At 60.8% G+C, this 13,537-nt stretch overlaps 1 protein-coding gene across 2 annotated transcripts; it reads right to left on the bottom strand.

Annotated features, from left to right (window-relative positions):
- Positions 1-1,237: 1,237 nt before the first annotated feature.
- On the bottom strand, positions 1,238-13,119 carry LOC127488798 (TBC1 domain family member 3D-like). Of its 2 annotated transcripts, XM_070067843.1 has the most exons (14): positions 12,984-13,119; positions 12,332-12,401; positions 12,085-12,170; positions 10,988-11,030; positions 10,506-10,586; positions 9,986-10,093; positions 8,788-8,897; positions 7,480-7,528; positions 6,799-6,919; positions 6,145-6,239; positions 5,680-5,745; positions 5,047-5,146; positions 4,363-4,515; positions 1,238-3,201 (listed from the first exon to the last, which is right to left on the bottom strand). In XM_070067843.1, the coding sequence occupies exons 1-14, from the start codon at positions 12,998-13,000 to the stop codon at positions 2,054-2,056; spliced, it is 2,247 nt and encodes a 748-aa protein (XP_069923944.1). In that variant the 5' UTR covers positions 13,001-13,119; the 3' UTR covers positions 1,238-2,053. The 2 variants fall into 2 exon arrangements, with proteins under 2 accessions (XP_069923944.1, XP_069923943.1); XM_070067842.1 differs by lacking the exon at positions 12,984-13,119 and having other exon boundaries at positions 12,332-12,640.
- Between the last annotated feature and the right edge of the window lie 418 nt (positions 13,120-13,537).

Genomic DNA, 13,537 nt, shown 5'->3' with positions numbered 1-13,537 from the left:
GACAGGCTTGACCTGGACAGGGGCCTTCCCATCCACTTTGCCTGCCCTGTAGCAACCTTGCCTGCAAGCTCATCATCAGGCTCACATCTTCCCCCAGATAAGGAGCAGAAGAAGCAGGTGAAGAGTCCAAAATATGGCCTTATGGTTCCCAGGAACAAGAGGACCAGCCTCGAGCACTGGAGAACAGGAGCAGGCTCAGGACTGGCCCATGGCTGTGGCTCCCCACCCTGGAGAGATGAGTCATCAGCACAGTAGCCACTTGTCACCCTCTATCTCGTCAGCTTCTGGCCTCAGTGTGATTCTGCAAAAAGCACCCTGTGGGGACCAGCGATTCTGAGCCCTTGGGGTCCTGCCAGTGACACAGCCATGGCTCATTCAAGAACGGAGTACAGAGTGGTCAACTCCAAACCAGACTCAACAGCTAGAGAATCCTGGGCCTTCCAGACCCAGGGGAAAATGGCTATGGCCTAACCTGCCCCATTGGGATGACCCAGGTGGCTTCTGATGAACAGGGCCTAGTCGCCTTTTGGAGGTCGTGTGGGTTGAGGAAGAGGCTACAAGTGTCAGGGACCCTTGGAGAACTGGGATGCTCTCTCTGCCCAAGGTAGGGTTCCAGACTCCTTCCCTGTGGAGCCTCCAGGCCAGGAGCCTCTGAGCCAGGAGTCTCTTCTCCCAACGTCAGGGGACACATTCTCCATGCTAATGACCCCTAGTGACAGCATGACCTGGAGAAGCTGAACCCACTGTGACAGCAGCCCAGGAGGCCTGAGCTGCTAGAGGGCATGTGGGCATCTGGCCAGCCAGGTGTGCCACCAGGACCACCTGGACATTCTGGGGCTGCCTCCACCCACTGGCATCCTGGTCTGTGGTCAGAAGTGCCCTGGGGTCCTCTTGCAGGCTCAGGCCATGAGATGCTGGATTGTGAGATGGGGCAGGGAGGAAAGAAGAGTGGGAACCTGGTGCCCACACACCCAGGACAGTGCACAGAGGTGATCATGGGCCTGGTCCCTTGGCTGGGCCCACACTCCTGAACTGTCCCAAAGACCACATGTACCCAGCCACTGCTGCTCCTCCAGTTTTCCCCTGGTCCACGCTGGGCACAGGTCAATCTCAGGAAGTGATGGAGCACCCTGAGCCGGGTCTCTGACTGCATCTGGAGGCTGTGGCACCTCCAGCCTCTTGCAAGGGACTCAGGGACCCTGTGTGGCAGCTCGGCTCCAGGGGTCACAAAATCAAAGGCATTCTGAAACAATTTAATACACAATCAACAAGGGGCAGAAGTTCCCGAGGGTTCCTTCACAAAGGCGGGAGGGGTATGTGGCAGCCCACAGGTGCCTGGGTTCATGTCCTATCTCATCTCCTGCTCTGAGGGTGCCCATAGCAACTGTGGCAGTGGACTGGCTCCTTGGCCGAGATGAGCCAGCGTGAGGCCACTCAGGGAGGGGGAGAGGAGCTCCAGAGTGGAGCCTTGTCAATTGGGGAGGCCACCAGGCATAGAGAAGCTAGATGCTGGCCGAGTTGAGCTAGGGTGAGGAAGCTCAGGGAGGGGAGAGGAGCTGCAGAGAGGAGCCTTGTCAGGCGGGAGGCGCTGGGCATAGAGAAGCTAGGCTTCTGGCCAAGTTGAGCTAGGATAAGGCCTCATGGTGAGGGAGTGGAGCTCCAGAGAGGAGCCTTGTCAATCAGGGAGGATGCCAGGCAAAGAGAAGCTAGATGCTGGCCGAGTTGAGCTAGGGTGAGGAAGCTCAGGGAGGGGGAGAGGAGCTCCAGAGAGGAGCCTTGTCCATCAGGGAGGCCGGCGGGCATAGAGAAGCTAGATGCTGGCCGAGTTGAGCTAGGGTGTGGAAGCTCGGGTGGGGGAGAGGAGCTCCAGAGAGGAGCCTTGTCAATCAGGGAGGATGCCTGGCAAAGAGAAGCTAGATGCTGGCCGAGTTGAGCTAGGGTGAGGCAGCTCAGGGAGGGAGAGAGGAGCTCCAGAGAGGAGCCTTGACCATCAGGGAGGCCGGCGGGCATAGACAAGCTAGCCTCCTTGGCCGAGATGAGCATGGGTGAAGCCTCAGGATGGGGGAGAGGAGCTCCAGAGAGGAGCCTTGTCCATCGGGGAGGCCACTGTGCTCAGACAGCCTAAGCTTCTGGCCCGTCTGAGCTGGACACCTGGTGGGCTGTTCTTCCCCTCCAGGTGCCCACACACATCCAGCTCCTCCATGGAATGGGCAGCAAGGAGGCCTCGAGCCAGGGAGGGCACACAGGCCTGGTCTCCCAGTGCAGAGCTGGCTCCTGCAGGCTCCAGCCCGTGAGTGTCCCCAGAGTGCATGGGGCTCCCATGCAGGGAGGGCGTCTTCAGCCCTGCTCCCAGGGCTGGCACAGCCTGCATGGGCCCGGGATCCAGGGGCTCTGAGGCAGGTGGGGGAGGGGTCCTGAGACCCTGCTGGCCACCCAGCTCCAGGGGCCAGAAATCAGCGCCTTTGACAGGCGGGCTGAGATTTGGGAGGCCCCCCCATCGGGACAGGTCTCCCCTGCTCTGCAAGCTCTGTGGGGCCAAGAGGCCTGGGCCACGCAGAGACTCTGAGGACTTCACAGACAGGGCTGGGGACGAGGGCTCTGGGGAGGCACCCTCTTCACAGCCTCCCTCCTCGTCCTCTTCAAAAATTGTCTCGGGCAGGACGAATCTCAGGTCCCGAAGCAGCTTTGGCCAGGGAGACGCAGGACACTCAGCAGCCTGGTCTTCCTCCCCTTCCTCCTCCTCTTCGTCCTCTTCCTGCTTCTCCAGGCCGCTGTAGTACTCCTCGTCCTCGGAGTCGGAGTCATCTTGGAAGGTCACGTTGAGTTTGGTCAGGGAAGTCCAGCGCCGGAGGGGGCCTGGCTCGTCCAGCCAGGAGCACTGTGGGCCCGAGAGGTGGGTGGCGCCCCCTGACCCTGAGGCCCCCGTGGAGGAGCCCTGGCCGCGGGGCTGGGTGCTGCTCTCGCCACGACTGCCCTTCTCCTCCTTGGTGTGTTGCTTGGAGTCGGGCTGGACGGCAGATCTGAGAGGACCGGTCTCCCCGGGGACAGAAGCTGAAGCCCCCGCTGGCTCCTGGGGAGCTGCAGCAGCAGGGTGACAGCCTTTGCGCTCAACGATGGTCTTGATGGACACTGGTGGGGGAGCGCGCTCCTGAGAGCCAGGCGGCACCTGCAGGGCTGGGCTGCCATCTTCGGTTGGCTTATCTGGAAAAAGAACAGATGGGTTTAATTTCTCCACGGCCACCATCTGGCCTGCAGGGTGCCTGCCCTGACCTGACCCTTGGGGTCCCCATTACTCGGTGTGATGCTCAGGACACCTCCAGCCTGCTGGCCGCAGAAGGAATGGTGCATGCAGCCTGGGCCATGGGAATGACAGGGACACCTCTGGTTCTCCCCTCAAAGCCCACAGACTGGACAGGCCTTGAGCCCCCCCCACCTCACTCTCTCATCTCTGGAGACTGCTGGCACCAACTCAGGACCCCATTACCTACCCCACCTGAAATCCTGGGCCCTAACAGTGCATTGGCTGAGTTACCCGCATCTGAGTCCCTCCTCAATTGTAGGAAGGGAACTGAGCCTAAGATGATGGCGGTGAGAGCTGGGGGTGTGTGGCAGACATGGGGTCTGGCCAGGCCCTCGGGGACAGGGAATGTGGTTTCCAAAGAGGTGGCAGGGGTTCCCTGTGTCCTCTGCCCCTGGGCCACAGTCCCTTTCCCGGTGAAACTGGGCTGTCATTGCTTCTGTCTCACGAGCACCCAGGGGAGGCAGCACCTGGAAGCACAGTGGGGACTTCCCAGTGTCTGAACAGGCTGCCCCTGGGCCCCCACTGCCAGCCTCTAGAGCTGGGACAAAGCCATCTGTGCTCTACATGGGGACCCAGGTGCTCAGGTCCTTGTCAGCAGGGGACAAGAACGGGGACCCCTCTGCACCAGAGCCCAGAGGCCACTGCTGCTCCGGGTCCTGCTGACTTCTGTTGGCCCAAGGCTAGGACTGCAGAGCCCACACTCAGCTGAACTTGGGTTCTGCCGTGGGGGCCCCCAGCGCCTGCCTCTGCGCCCACCCTGCTCACAGGAGTGGACTCGGCCCCCACTACTGGGTTCAGGGCACGTGGGCCTTCCAGGGGTCCTCAGATGGCTGAAGGAGATCCAGTGCCGGCTGGACCACCCCGCAGGAGGATCCAGGGAAGCTGCCCGAGGCCCCGCCAGGCCATGCTGTCAGAAGCTCCTGAAAGCAGAACTGCTGAGCCCAGGGAGGACAAGGAGGACTAGGAAGAGGTGAGTCCCTGGGTGGGGCTGCCAGGGCCTGGCACTCCCACTACTGACTCCCCCAAGGGAGCATGGGACGGGGCCCATGTGCTGGACTCACCTTCGGGAGGCAGGAGGCACTGCAGCTTCCCCAGCTCACGCATGGAGGCCCGCAGCTGCCTGATGACTGCATCCTCGCTCAGTGACCAGGCCTGCTTCAGGGTCACCTGCAGGAACTCCCGGATGTGGTCCCTGGACATCTTCATCAGGCGCTCTAGACATGGGGGTGGGTGTCAGGCTAGGAGGAGCCCTAGGCATGGCATAGCCACCATGGCTGCTCCAACCCTTGTTTCTGCTGCAACCCCTGACCCTGGCCCTGTCCCCCACTTGCTGGCCCTGAGGCTCAGCCTCAGCTTGGACCACCCTCAGCAGGACAGGGCCTGCCTGGTCTGCACAGCAGGCTCCTTCCTGTGTCTGCTGGGCCTGGGGAAGCTCAGCTCTGCTCAGAGTCACAGGCCACCAGGTCAAGAGAGCCAGGCAGTGGGGAAGGAGCGCATGCAGGAACTCCTGGATGTGGTCCCGGGGCATCTTCAACATGGGCTCTGGACATGGGGGTGGGTGTCAGGCTGGGAGGCGCCATTTTTGGGGGTTGGGGATGAAACGGGATTCGCAATGCCCCCTAAGCTGGCCAAGAACTCAGAAAACTCGTCCCTCCCCTAGGTTCTGCTCACCCGGGCCAAGCATGGGACCCCCCCCAACTCCTCCATGCCCAGCACCCAGGCCTCTGTGGGCCCTGAGGACTTACTTCGGTGGACCTTGAGGACGGTGTACACCATGCCGGTGAGTACGTGCGCGCCCTCAAGGATGTAAATGTCGAACATCCGAAGTGCCAGGGGGAACGGCACCTGGGGAACAGAGGCATTGGAGGACCCCGCGCGTCAGGGCCTCAGTAGGACCCACAGTGGGTGGGTGTGCAGTGTCATAGGGCATCCTAGCTGTGCCCTAGAAGCCCAGAGAGAAAGAGCACCAAGGCCTATCCAGGACCCTGGTGCCACGCGGACTGCTCTGCACACTTTGGAAGCCACCCTGGAGATGCCAGACAGCCCAGGGACCTGGGGGAGGGGTCAGCCCTTGGGCTGTGCTGAAACCAGCCTGTGGCACCCAGGGTCTATGGATCTGCTGCCTCTCACTGTAGGGCTCTGGCCTTTGCCAGGCTCTCAGGATGGGTCCTGGTGGGACCTGTCCCCTCCTTGCTGTCCCTGAGGCTCAGCCTCAGCTTGGACCACCCTCAGCAGAGCAGGGCCTGCCTGGTCTGCACAGCAGGCTCCCTCCTGTGTCTGTTGGGGCTGGGGGAGCTCAGAGTCAGAGGCCACCAGGTCAAGAGAGCCAGGTACTGGGGCAGGAGCTTCCCTGGGCAAGGGGTCCCTGGGGCACTTACCCCATCCAGGAAGCACTGGATGTACCAGTGGGCGGTGTAGTCCTCAAGGCACACACCCTCCTTCTCCTGAGAAGAGGCAGAGGGGGCTCAGGGCCCAGGGCCCAGGGCCCAGGGCCCAGGGCCCAGGCCTGACTCCCTCTAATCTGAGCCCTGTGGCAGAGCCCCTGGGTGCAGGAAGCCCAGCAGCAGGTGCATCCCCCCTCCCAGCGATGCAGATTCCTGAAAGGACACAGGTCCCTCAGTCCACTCTACCCTGGGGACAGCATCTCCCTTCAATCTACACAAACTCTGGGGGAACAAGTGGTGGAAAACACACCAACACCCAAGCTGCCACAGACCCCAGTAACAAGGAAAGTCTTGGTGAGGACGTAGCCTCCCCTGGCCCAGGAAGCAGTCAGGACCCCTCTCTGTCCTCCCCTCCCTCAGCACAGAGCCCCCGAGGGGAGAAAGGAGATGTTTACTTACCAGGTGTTTCTCCAGGGAGGGGAGCACGCGACGCATGATAGCTCCCAGGTGGTGCTGGAATCGCTCCAGTTTTGGGGAGTCCGGTGTGTAGAAATCTGAGTAATAGCAAACCCCCGGCCCTCACTTCAGAGTGTCTTCCCGGGAAGGCTGGAAAGTCAAAGGCTTGGGGCGGGTTCTTTCTGAACATGGAGGGTCAGGGGAAGCTCTAACAGGCAGGGGAGCCTCAGGGGAAGGGGGGGGTACAGCTGACAGCCCAGGGCAGGCTGCCTAAGGTGACCTCTGGGCGGACTGCAGTCACACTGGGTGCCTCAGGGCCATCTGGACACTCAGGGTGAGGAGGGGTCACCCTAGAATGGATGCTCCTTCTGCAAGGGTGTGGCTCAGTGGGTGGGAGTCTGAGTAGAGATGTGAATCAGTAAGGCCAGTAGAGACCTAAGGGTCATTTGTCAAAGACAAGGCACAGGACCTTTGTGTGATGGGAAGTGAGGGGTATGGCTTGGTATTGGGTCCTCTGCCGGCCCTGGCTTCTAAGAAAGCATTCTGAGGGAGACTGCCCTATGCACGCAGCAGCCAGTGAGGGACAATGTCCCAGTCACTTGTCTGCATGCCCATCCCTGCACTTGCAGGACCACGCCCACCACACCCATCACCCACCATGCATCGCGTGCTGGCTGTCCCCCATGAGCTGGACTAGGGCCCAGAAAGCATCCTCTTCACTCAGCCACATCAGCAGCAGGGCTGCCACGTGGCTTAGGCCCTGGCTGTAGCCCAATTCCTGGAAGAACACAAAACACATCAGAGGGACCTCCCTGGCTGGGATGATCTCACGTGGCAAGGGTGACCTCTCCTGGGAGAGCTGAGCATTACCACCAGGCCCCACTGCTGCCCCTTGGGTGTCAGGATCTCTCAAAGTTCCTGGAGAGAATCCTGCAGGGTCTGAGCGCAGGCTGTGCAGGGTTAAGAAGAGGTATGAGCCCCACCCCAGATGTCAGGAAGGGGAAGACTGTTGTGGGAGTGCAGACTGCACACCCGTGATGGCCTCTGGAGCTCTCTGCTGCACAGGTGCCCTGCTGGGCCCCACTGCAGACGTGAGGAAGAAGCACCATAGTAAGGCCTGCCTGGGCCAGAACAGAGCCCAGCCCAGGAGAAGGCTTCCGTTCTGCCCCAGAACTTGAGGTTGGGGCCAAGGAGGCCATGAGCTTGAACTCTACCCCTCAGTCTCTGCCTTGTGGATTAGAGAGGCCCCCTCAACCCAGGCTAGGATTTCTGTGACCAGGGGCACCCTGCATGGACAGCTCTGGATATGACCTTGGAACGTTATCGCAGAATACTCACGGGGTTGTACATTGAGTATGCGAGGAGCACCTCAAATAAGGAGCGTTGTCTGGAAGAGAGAGGACAGAGGCTGTGCGTCCAGTGCTGCCGAGGCTCTCAGTGTGGCTCTGCCTAACAGAGCCTGACAGCCACACGCAGGGCCCTTGATACTCTGCTCATGAGCAGTCCACCGTGTGGGTGAGTGCTGCCTGCAGGGACATGCACATCTCCCAGGGTGCAGTCATGTGCAGTTTCGTTTCCCCAGGTGGGTGTTCATTGCAGAGGTGAGCGTCCCACTGTGGGAAGTGCAGTCCCGTGGGTCTAAGCCATGGAGAGTCAGCCTCCCATGCACGTTCATTCTGATAGGGAGCAGCTCCTGTGGCCTATGTGTTCCCCATGAGCCTCTGTGGCCAAACTCCCCACCTCCCCCAGCCCGTGGCCACCACTGCCCTGTTGTGTGTCCTGGAGTTTGGCCTCTTGCAGACGTCCTGTGAGTGGATCATAGCACGTGTAGCCTTTGAGGGATGCTTCCTCTCTTAGCAGGATGCACCTGAGATGCATCCAGGTGAGCCCAGGGCCGAGCCTCGTCCTGCCTCTCACTGAATCCCGTTCTCGGATTCAGCTGTGACACGGGTTGCTTATCCGTTTCCCCACTGAGCATCGTGCAGGCTAGTCCTGCGTCCAGTGACTGTGAACGCAACCCTGAATCTTGCGTGAGGGTTTTATGCACTCAGCTGTTCTGGTGGTTGTGTAAATGTGCATGTGTGCTGGGGTTCGTGTGGAAGGTGTGTGTCTCTCATTGTGAGAAATGGCCCTGGGTGCTGCTGGGGGCCTGGGTGCTGTGCTCTGTTCCTGCAACGAACCGGAATTGCGCTCACCTCACGTTTTCCCCAGCACCCGGCGTTCAGTGGTCTTAGTTCCCCCATTCTCACAGCTGTGCGCTGGTGCCCCGTTGTGGTTTAGGTGCTAAGCATGTTTTCACGCGTTGAGTAGGAGAGTTGTGTGTGCCATCATGCAGGGGCCCTCCTGAGCCTTGGCCCATGTCAGGGCAGGGAACCCTCATTTGCTTTGTTGTTATTGAGATTTACAAACTTCATTTTCTGTATTTTGCAAATACTGTCTCCCCTTGTGTTCCTTTTCATTTCATTCCCACCAAAGTGTCTTTGGGAAAGCAAACTGTTCAGTATAAATAGAAGGCCATGGATCCATTTTTTTCTGTCCTACAGGAATTATGCTTTAGGTGTGAGCCCACGTCTCTCCTAGGACCCCATGTGTCCCAGGACCCTTGCACCTCCCTCCCCCAGGGCCCCTCCAGCCCAGAGGCCTCACTTGGCTCCGTATCGCTCTCGAAACATGATGTGACTTCTGAACGTGCGTGCTACATCTTCATCGATCTGTTGGACTTGATCTGAGCACAACCTGGCCCGTTCCTTCATCTCCTGCAGGGCAGGGCCGAGGGGGAGGGGCCAGCCTCAGGACGAGCCAACCCCCACTGTCACACAAGCACCCCAAAGCCACATCAGCTCTTCTGGTTGGCAGGGAGAGTTCCCCTTGAGGGAAGCTCATTCCCCTGATCCACGGAGGGTCATGGGTTCCCCACTCACCTTAGTGTCCACGCCACCCCCAGTGCCCAGCAGAGGGGCCACTGTGGACCCGCTACAGTCAGCCTGAGGCCAGGGGCTCTGCCAATGTCCTTCTGTGCTACCTCTGCCTTCCCAGAGCAGGAGAGACTGAATCAGGCCTCCGAGCCTCCTCACTGGGCTCTCAGGCCCCACAGGACAGGAGTCAGCCTCACCCTGACCAGCCTTCAGGGCTGCCCCCTGCAGGAGAGCCCCAGCTCCATCAAGAGAGTGGACACCCTTCTTGGACTTGGAGCTGGCCCCAGGGGCAGCCCCCACTTGAAGACTTGGGCGAGGGCGGGGCTGGCGGCTCAGTTGCTCCTTGCTCCCTGATGTCAGCCAGGGAGGTGACAGCCCGGGGCCAGCCCTCTGATGGATCAGCCCTCATTCCCAGAAGCAGTTGAGAGCTGACTCTGACCGATGGAACCAGCAGGCCAGGTGGGGGCTGGGTGAGCTGAGGCCAGGCCAGGCATGAGAAGGCCCAGGTGAGGGCAGGGCCCAGCGAGCATAAGAAACGCACAAGCAGGGTCAGGTGTGGGGAGGGCCGTTAGGGACAGAGCCAGCTGAGGGCCCTAGCACACAGGACTTCCACCTCACTCCAGGCCGTCTCTATCCATTCAGGACCCAGCACAATGGCACTGGGCAGTCCTGGGCCTAGAGGCAAGGCAGGACCACAGGGATGAGGGCTGTGGCCCTGACCGGATCCTTGTGTCCAGGCCCATTTGTGTGTGGGGAGACATGGAGGAGGCTTCTGGGGAGACGTGGATGAGGCAGAGGGGAGGGCCGGGTGGGGGCCCCAACCAAATGACCACTCCTCCTTGGCATTACTTGTCCACCACACGGGAGCCTTGCGCTCCTGAGCAGGCCCAAGCGGGTCGGCCTGCCTCAGATTGCACGCAGAGCCATACCTCGAATTTGCCAGGGTTCTGGGCCTTCCTGGTATCCACGGAGAGCATCATGGCCCACACCTTGCCGCGCACCTGGGCAGGGATGCCTTTCTCAATTCTCCGGTGGAACTACAGGAGAGAGGAGGCTCTGGTGAGACCCGCCCCAGGCCCTCTGTTGGGGGGGAGCGTAGGGTGAGACAGCAGGAAGGGGAGCCCTGGGCTCTGTGCTGTGTCCCCAGATCTGCCTGGACCTGGGCCTCCTGACCCAACAGTGAGAGGAGGGCCGAGGGCTCAGTGCAGGCTCTGTGGTGCACTCACTGCCCACACAGGGCACCAGGAACTGTGCCTGCCCTGCATCTGGGAGTGGCCCCAGGGGAGACTGGATCTTCTACTGCGACAGTGTCCTGGGTGCAAGGGCATTGGGCTGAGATGACCTGTGTCCTTTCAGGGCAGGACAGTTGTGTCTGAGAGGCACAGCGATGGGCACTGTCCATCCCAACTCCACCCTCAGTGGTCCCCAGGGGCCCTCAGGTCCAGGTACCTTCTCACTGCTGCGGTACTTGGTGAAATTTCGCAGCATCTTGTTCCATTTTTGCAGTCGGCGGCCCTCCTGATGTTTATGCTGGGAATGGAGACAGGATGGTGTGAGCCCAGCAGTGTCCTCTGGAGAAGCCACGGATGCAGCTCAGGAGGCTGTGGACAACTCAGCTGGGAGGAGCCAGCAAAGGGGCAGACCACAGCACCCAGACCTTCCAACTAGGGGAGCCTCAGGGGCTTGGGCTCTGCCCACAGGACAAGCCATCCTCAAGCCAGTCCCATCTCATCCAGGAAAGTGGGTCACAGTGGCCCACAGGTGGGGACCTCAGAGCTGCAGGCCTGCTCTGGGGCATGTGGGCCTCAACAGATCTCCTGGGGACTGCTGTCCCTGGAGGACCATATGGCACTCCCCTAAGCACTGCCTATACCCACAGGCCTGCTAGTTCTGCCTCCTAGATGAAGAGTCCATGGCCAAGGTCAGCTTACCCATTGCACTGCCAGGCATCCATGCCTGGGCGGCTTCTGCTTACTGAAAGGCAAGAGAGACAACACCATGAGAATGGGCACTGAACCACGCATGGTCCACTTCCCCAGCAAGGCTGGGACAGGACCCGTGTCCTCCTCACCCTGCTGAGGTGCAGCCCAGGGCACAGAGAAGGGCAGGGAGGGGGCAGCCATGCTGCAGGCAGACACCCAGCAGGGGCTGTGACCGTGAGCATAGGGAGCCCAGGGCCAGGGAGGAGCCCTTGCTGCCAGTGCTGTGAGTGTGCAGCTGGGACTCGAAGCACCTGGGACCACCACACCTCCCTGGGTACCCCCCTGCCCACCCTCCTCCCTATGCACTGGCTGCCTGAGGTGCCTGCTCCCCACCTCACCCTCCTCAGCCCGGACCGTGGCCATCTCTCCACCAATCGGCTCCTGCTTTTTCTCCAGGTTCTGGCACAACATGGAGCCAGAACCCCCATCCCCGAGAGCTAAGGTGGCCGAGACGGCTCCATCCCTCTAGGTCACCGGAGCCCACCCTCCAGCCACGGGGCCTCCAAGTCTGTCTCTTGCCCTCAGGTCCCACTCCTCCCAGCACAGTGCCCTCCGCTGCAAACCCCTCTGTCCCGGTCTGTACTGGGGAAGCCTGCAGGCAGGTTCGGAGCCTTGAGGTCACATCCCTGGCCGTCCCTCAGGCCAGGCCTTTAAGCCTTTAGCTTGGCCCCTGAGACCCAGGTACCTCCTGGACAACTGCCACCTTCTAGGCTGGTGCCCCAACCCTGTGGCCACAGCTCTGGAATGCTGATGGCCCGGTTGTGTCCCCTAGGAGCAGGGCAAGACCCTCAAGCCACCCCCTCTACTTAGCATGAACAGAGGCCTCAGAGGCAGTGTGCCCCGTGCTTGCCCCATGTCCAGTTCTGTCCCTGCCTGCAGTTTGGATTCACTCACTGGGTCATCAGCTCTGGCCACACGCTGACCTGTGCCTGCACTGTGACAACAGCTTGGATCAAGGAGGGGGCCTGGGGACAGGTGTGCTACCTAATGGTGGGGTTTCTGACCCTGGTCCCTCCCCTGGGTGGATCGGGGTGCAGAGGACTCACCGCAGGAAGCCAAGTTTGTCTGGGACAAGGGCTCCACTCTCGTTGTCCTCTTCTCCCAGGTGAAACTGGGGCCCTTTACGGGGACCCTGCAGGGGAGAGGGGACCCAGGTGAGAAGTCCGGGTCTCAGTCACTGAGGGAAGCTGAGCCACCCTCCCCACTGTGTCCCCAGGGAGGTGGGGTCTGGCTCTCACAGGCACAGTACTTGAGGCAGGGTCCTACCTCCTCTCCCAGCACCCTGGCCCGTACCTGCTCATATTTCAAGATGATCCCTGCTCGCTCCTGGGCCCTGCCGGACCTCAGGGCGTCCATATCCAATCTGTAAGACACACACGCACATGTGAGCCAGCACAGGGAGCCCACGGGAACTGCTGCCCTGAGGGCTGTCCCCCTGGTCAGAGGGGGGACAGCCACACAGCCAGGTGGGCGGGCACCTGGTGGTCGGGTCCCAGGAGGATGACTTGTCCAGAGCACAGGGACTAGGGACAGTTGGGGAAGGACAGCCCCCACCTTGCCTCCCCTGCCCTGGGAAAGGATGCTCCTCTCCCAGCCTGGCATCCACGTGTCCTCCAGGGAGCCCAAGTCCAAGGGTCTCCCTGGCCCTCTCCCAGCCCCCGCGTCTCTAGGGCTCTCAGAGCCAGCCTCGCTGCCCCACCTGATACCAGCTGATCCAACACCTAGTCTTGAACCCGTGTCTGACACAGACTCACACCAAGGCCCATTCGACACTGATGACCAGCAGAGTGGGAGGAATGAGACGACTGTATACACGCTCTGCACACAGGGGCCGACTGAGAGCTCAGCCACATCACTCATGGAACCTGGCGTGGGAGACCAGTGCCACCCACCTGGCGTGACCTTCCCCATGTCACAGCTCATGCACAGAGCAAGTCCCACTCACCTCCATCGCGAATCCATTGGATTCTAGCAAAAGTGCCTCCTGCCTACGCTACCAACATCTGGTCAGTTGGGCAGTAGATGCACTACTGACCGCTGGTTGCCGACAACCCAGAGTGCACAGTTCTCAGTGACTGTGATGTCACAGAATCCTGCCAGCCAATCCCAAGTGACACACAGCTCTGGCAAGGGGTCAGGGTTCTCATCCCGGCTTCATAAAAAGTCACCAGAAGTGGGGCCTGTGTTCTCCCCAGGGCCCAGGTGAAGAGGGCAGGGCTCTGGCAGAACTGCCCCAGAACCAGGGGTGCCAGGGCCCTCTGCCACCTGCCGTAACGGTCCCAAGTCTCAGGCAACCTGCACCTCCTGCCCCTCCTTTCTTCCTCTGCAATTTTATTACAGCACAACTGTGAAAGCCTTTCTCTATGAATACAAGGTGGCACAGGGAGCCCCATCATGGCCTGTCCATCTCCCTGAGGTCCCCACACTCGGGACTGCCCTTGCAATGACCTGAATGGAGACTCCCAAGGCTGCAGCCTCCTGTCCTACCACAGGCCCCAC

This window comes from Oryctolagus cuniculus, unplaced genomic scaffold (genome assembly GCF_964237555.1).
Source record: "Oryctolagus cuniculus unplaced genomic scaffold, mOryCun1.1 SCAFFOLD_92, whole genome shotgun sequence".
Lineage (NCBI taxonomy): Eukaryota > Metazoa > Chordata > Mammalia > Lagomorpha > Leporidae > Oryctolagus > Oryctolagus cuniculus.
The sequence above is the reverse complement of the archived record's forward strand: the minus strand, read 5'-3'. Positions and strand labels throughout refer to the sequence as shown.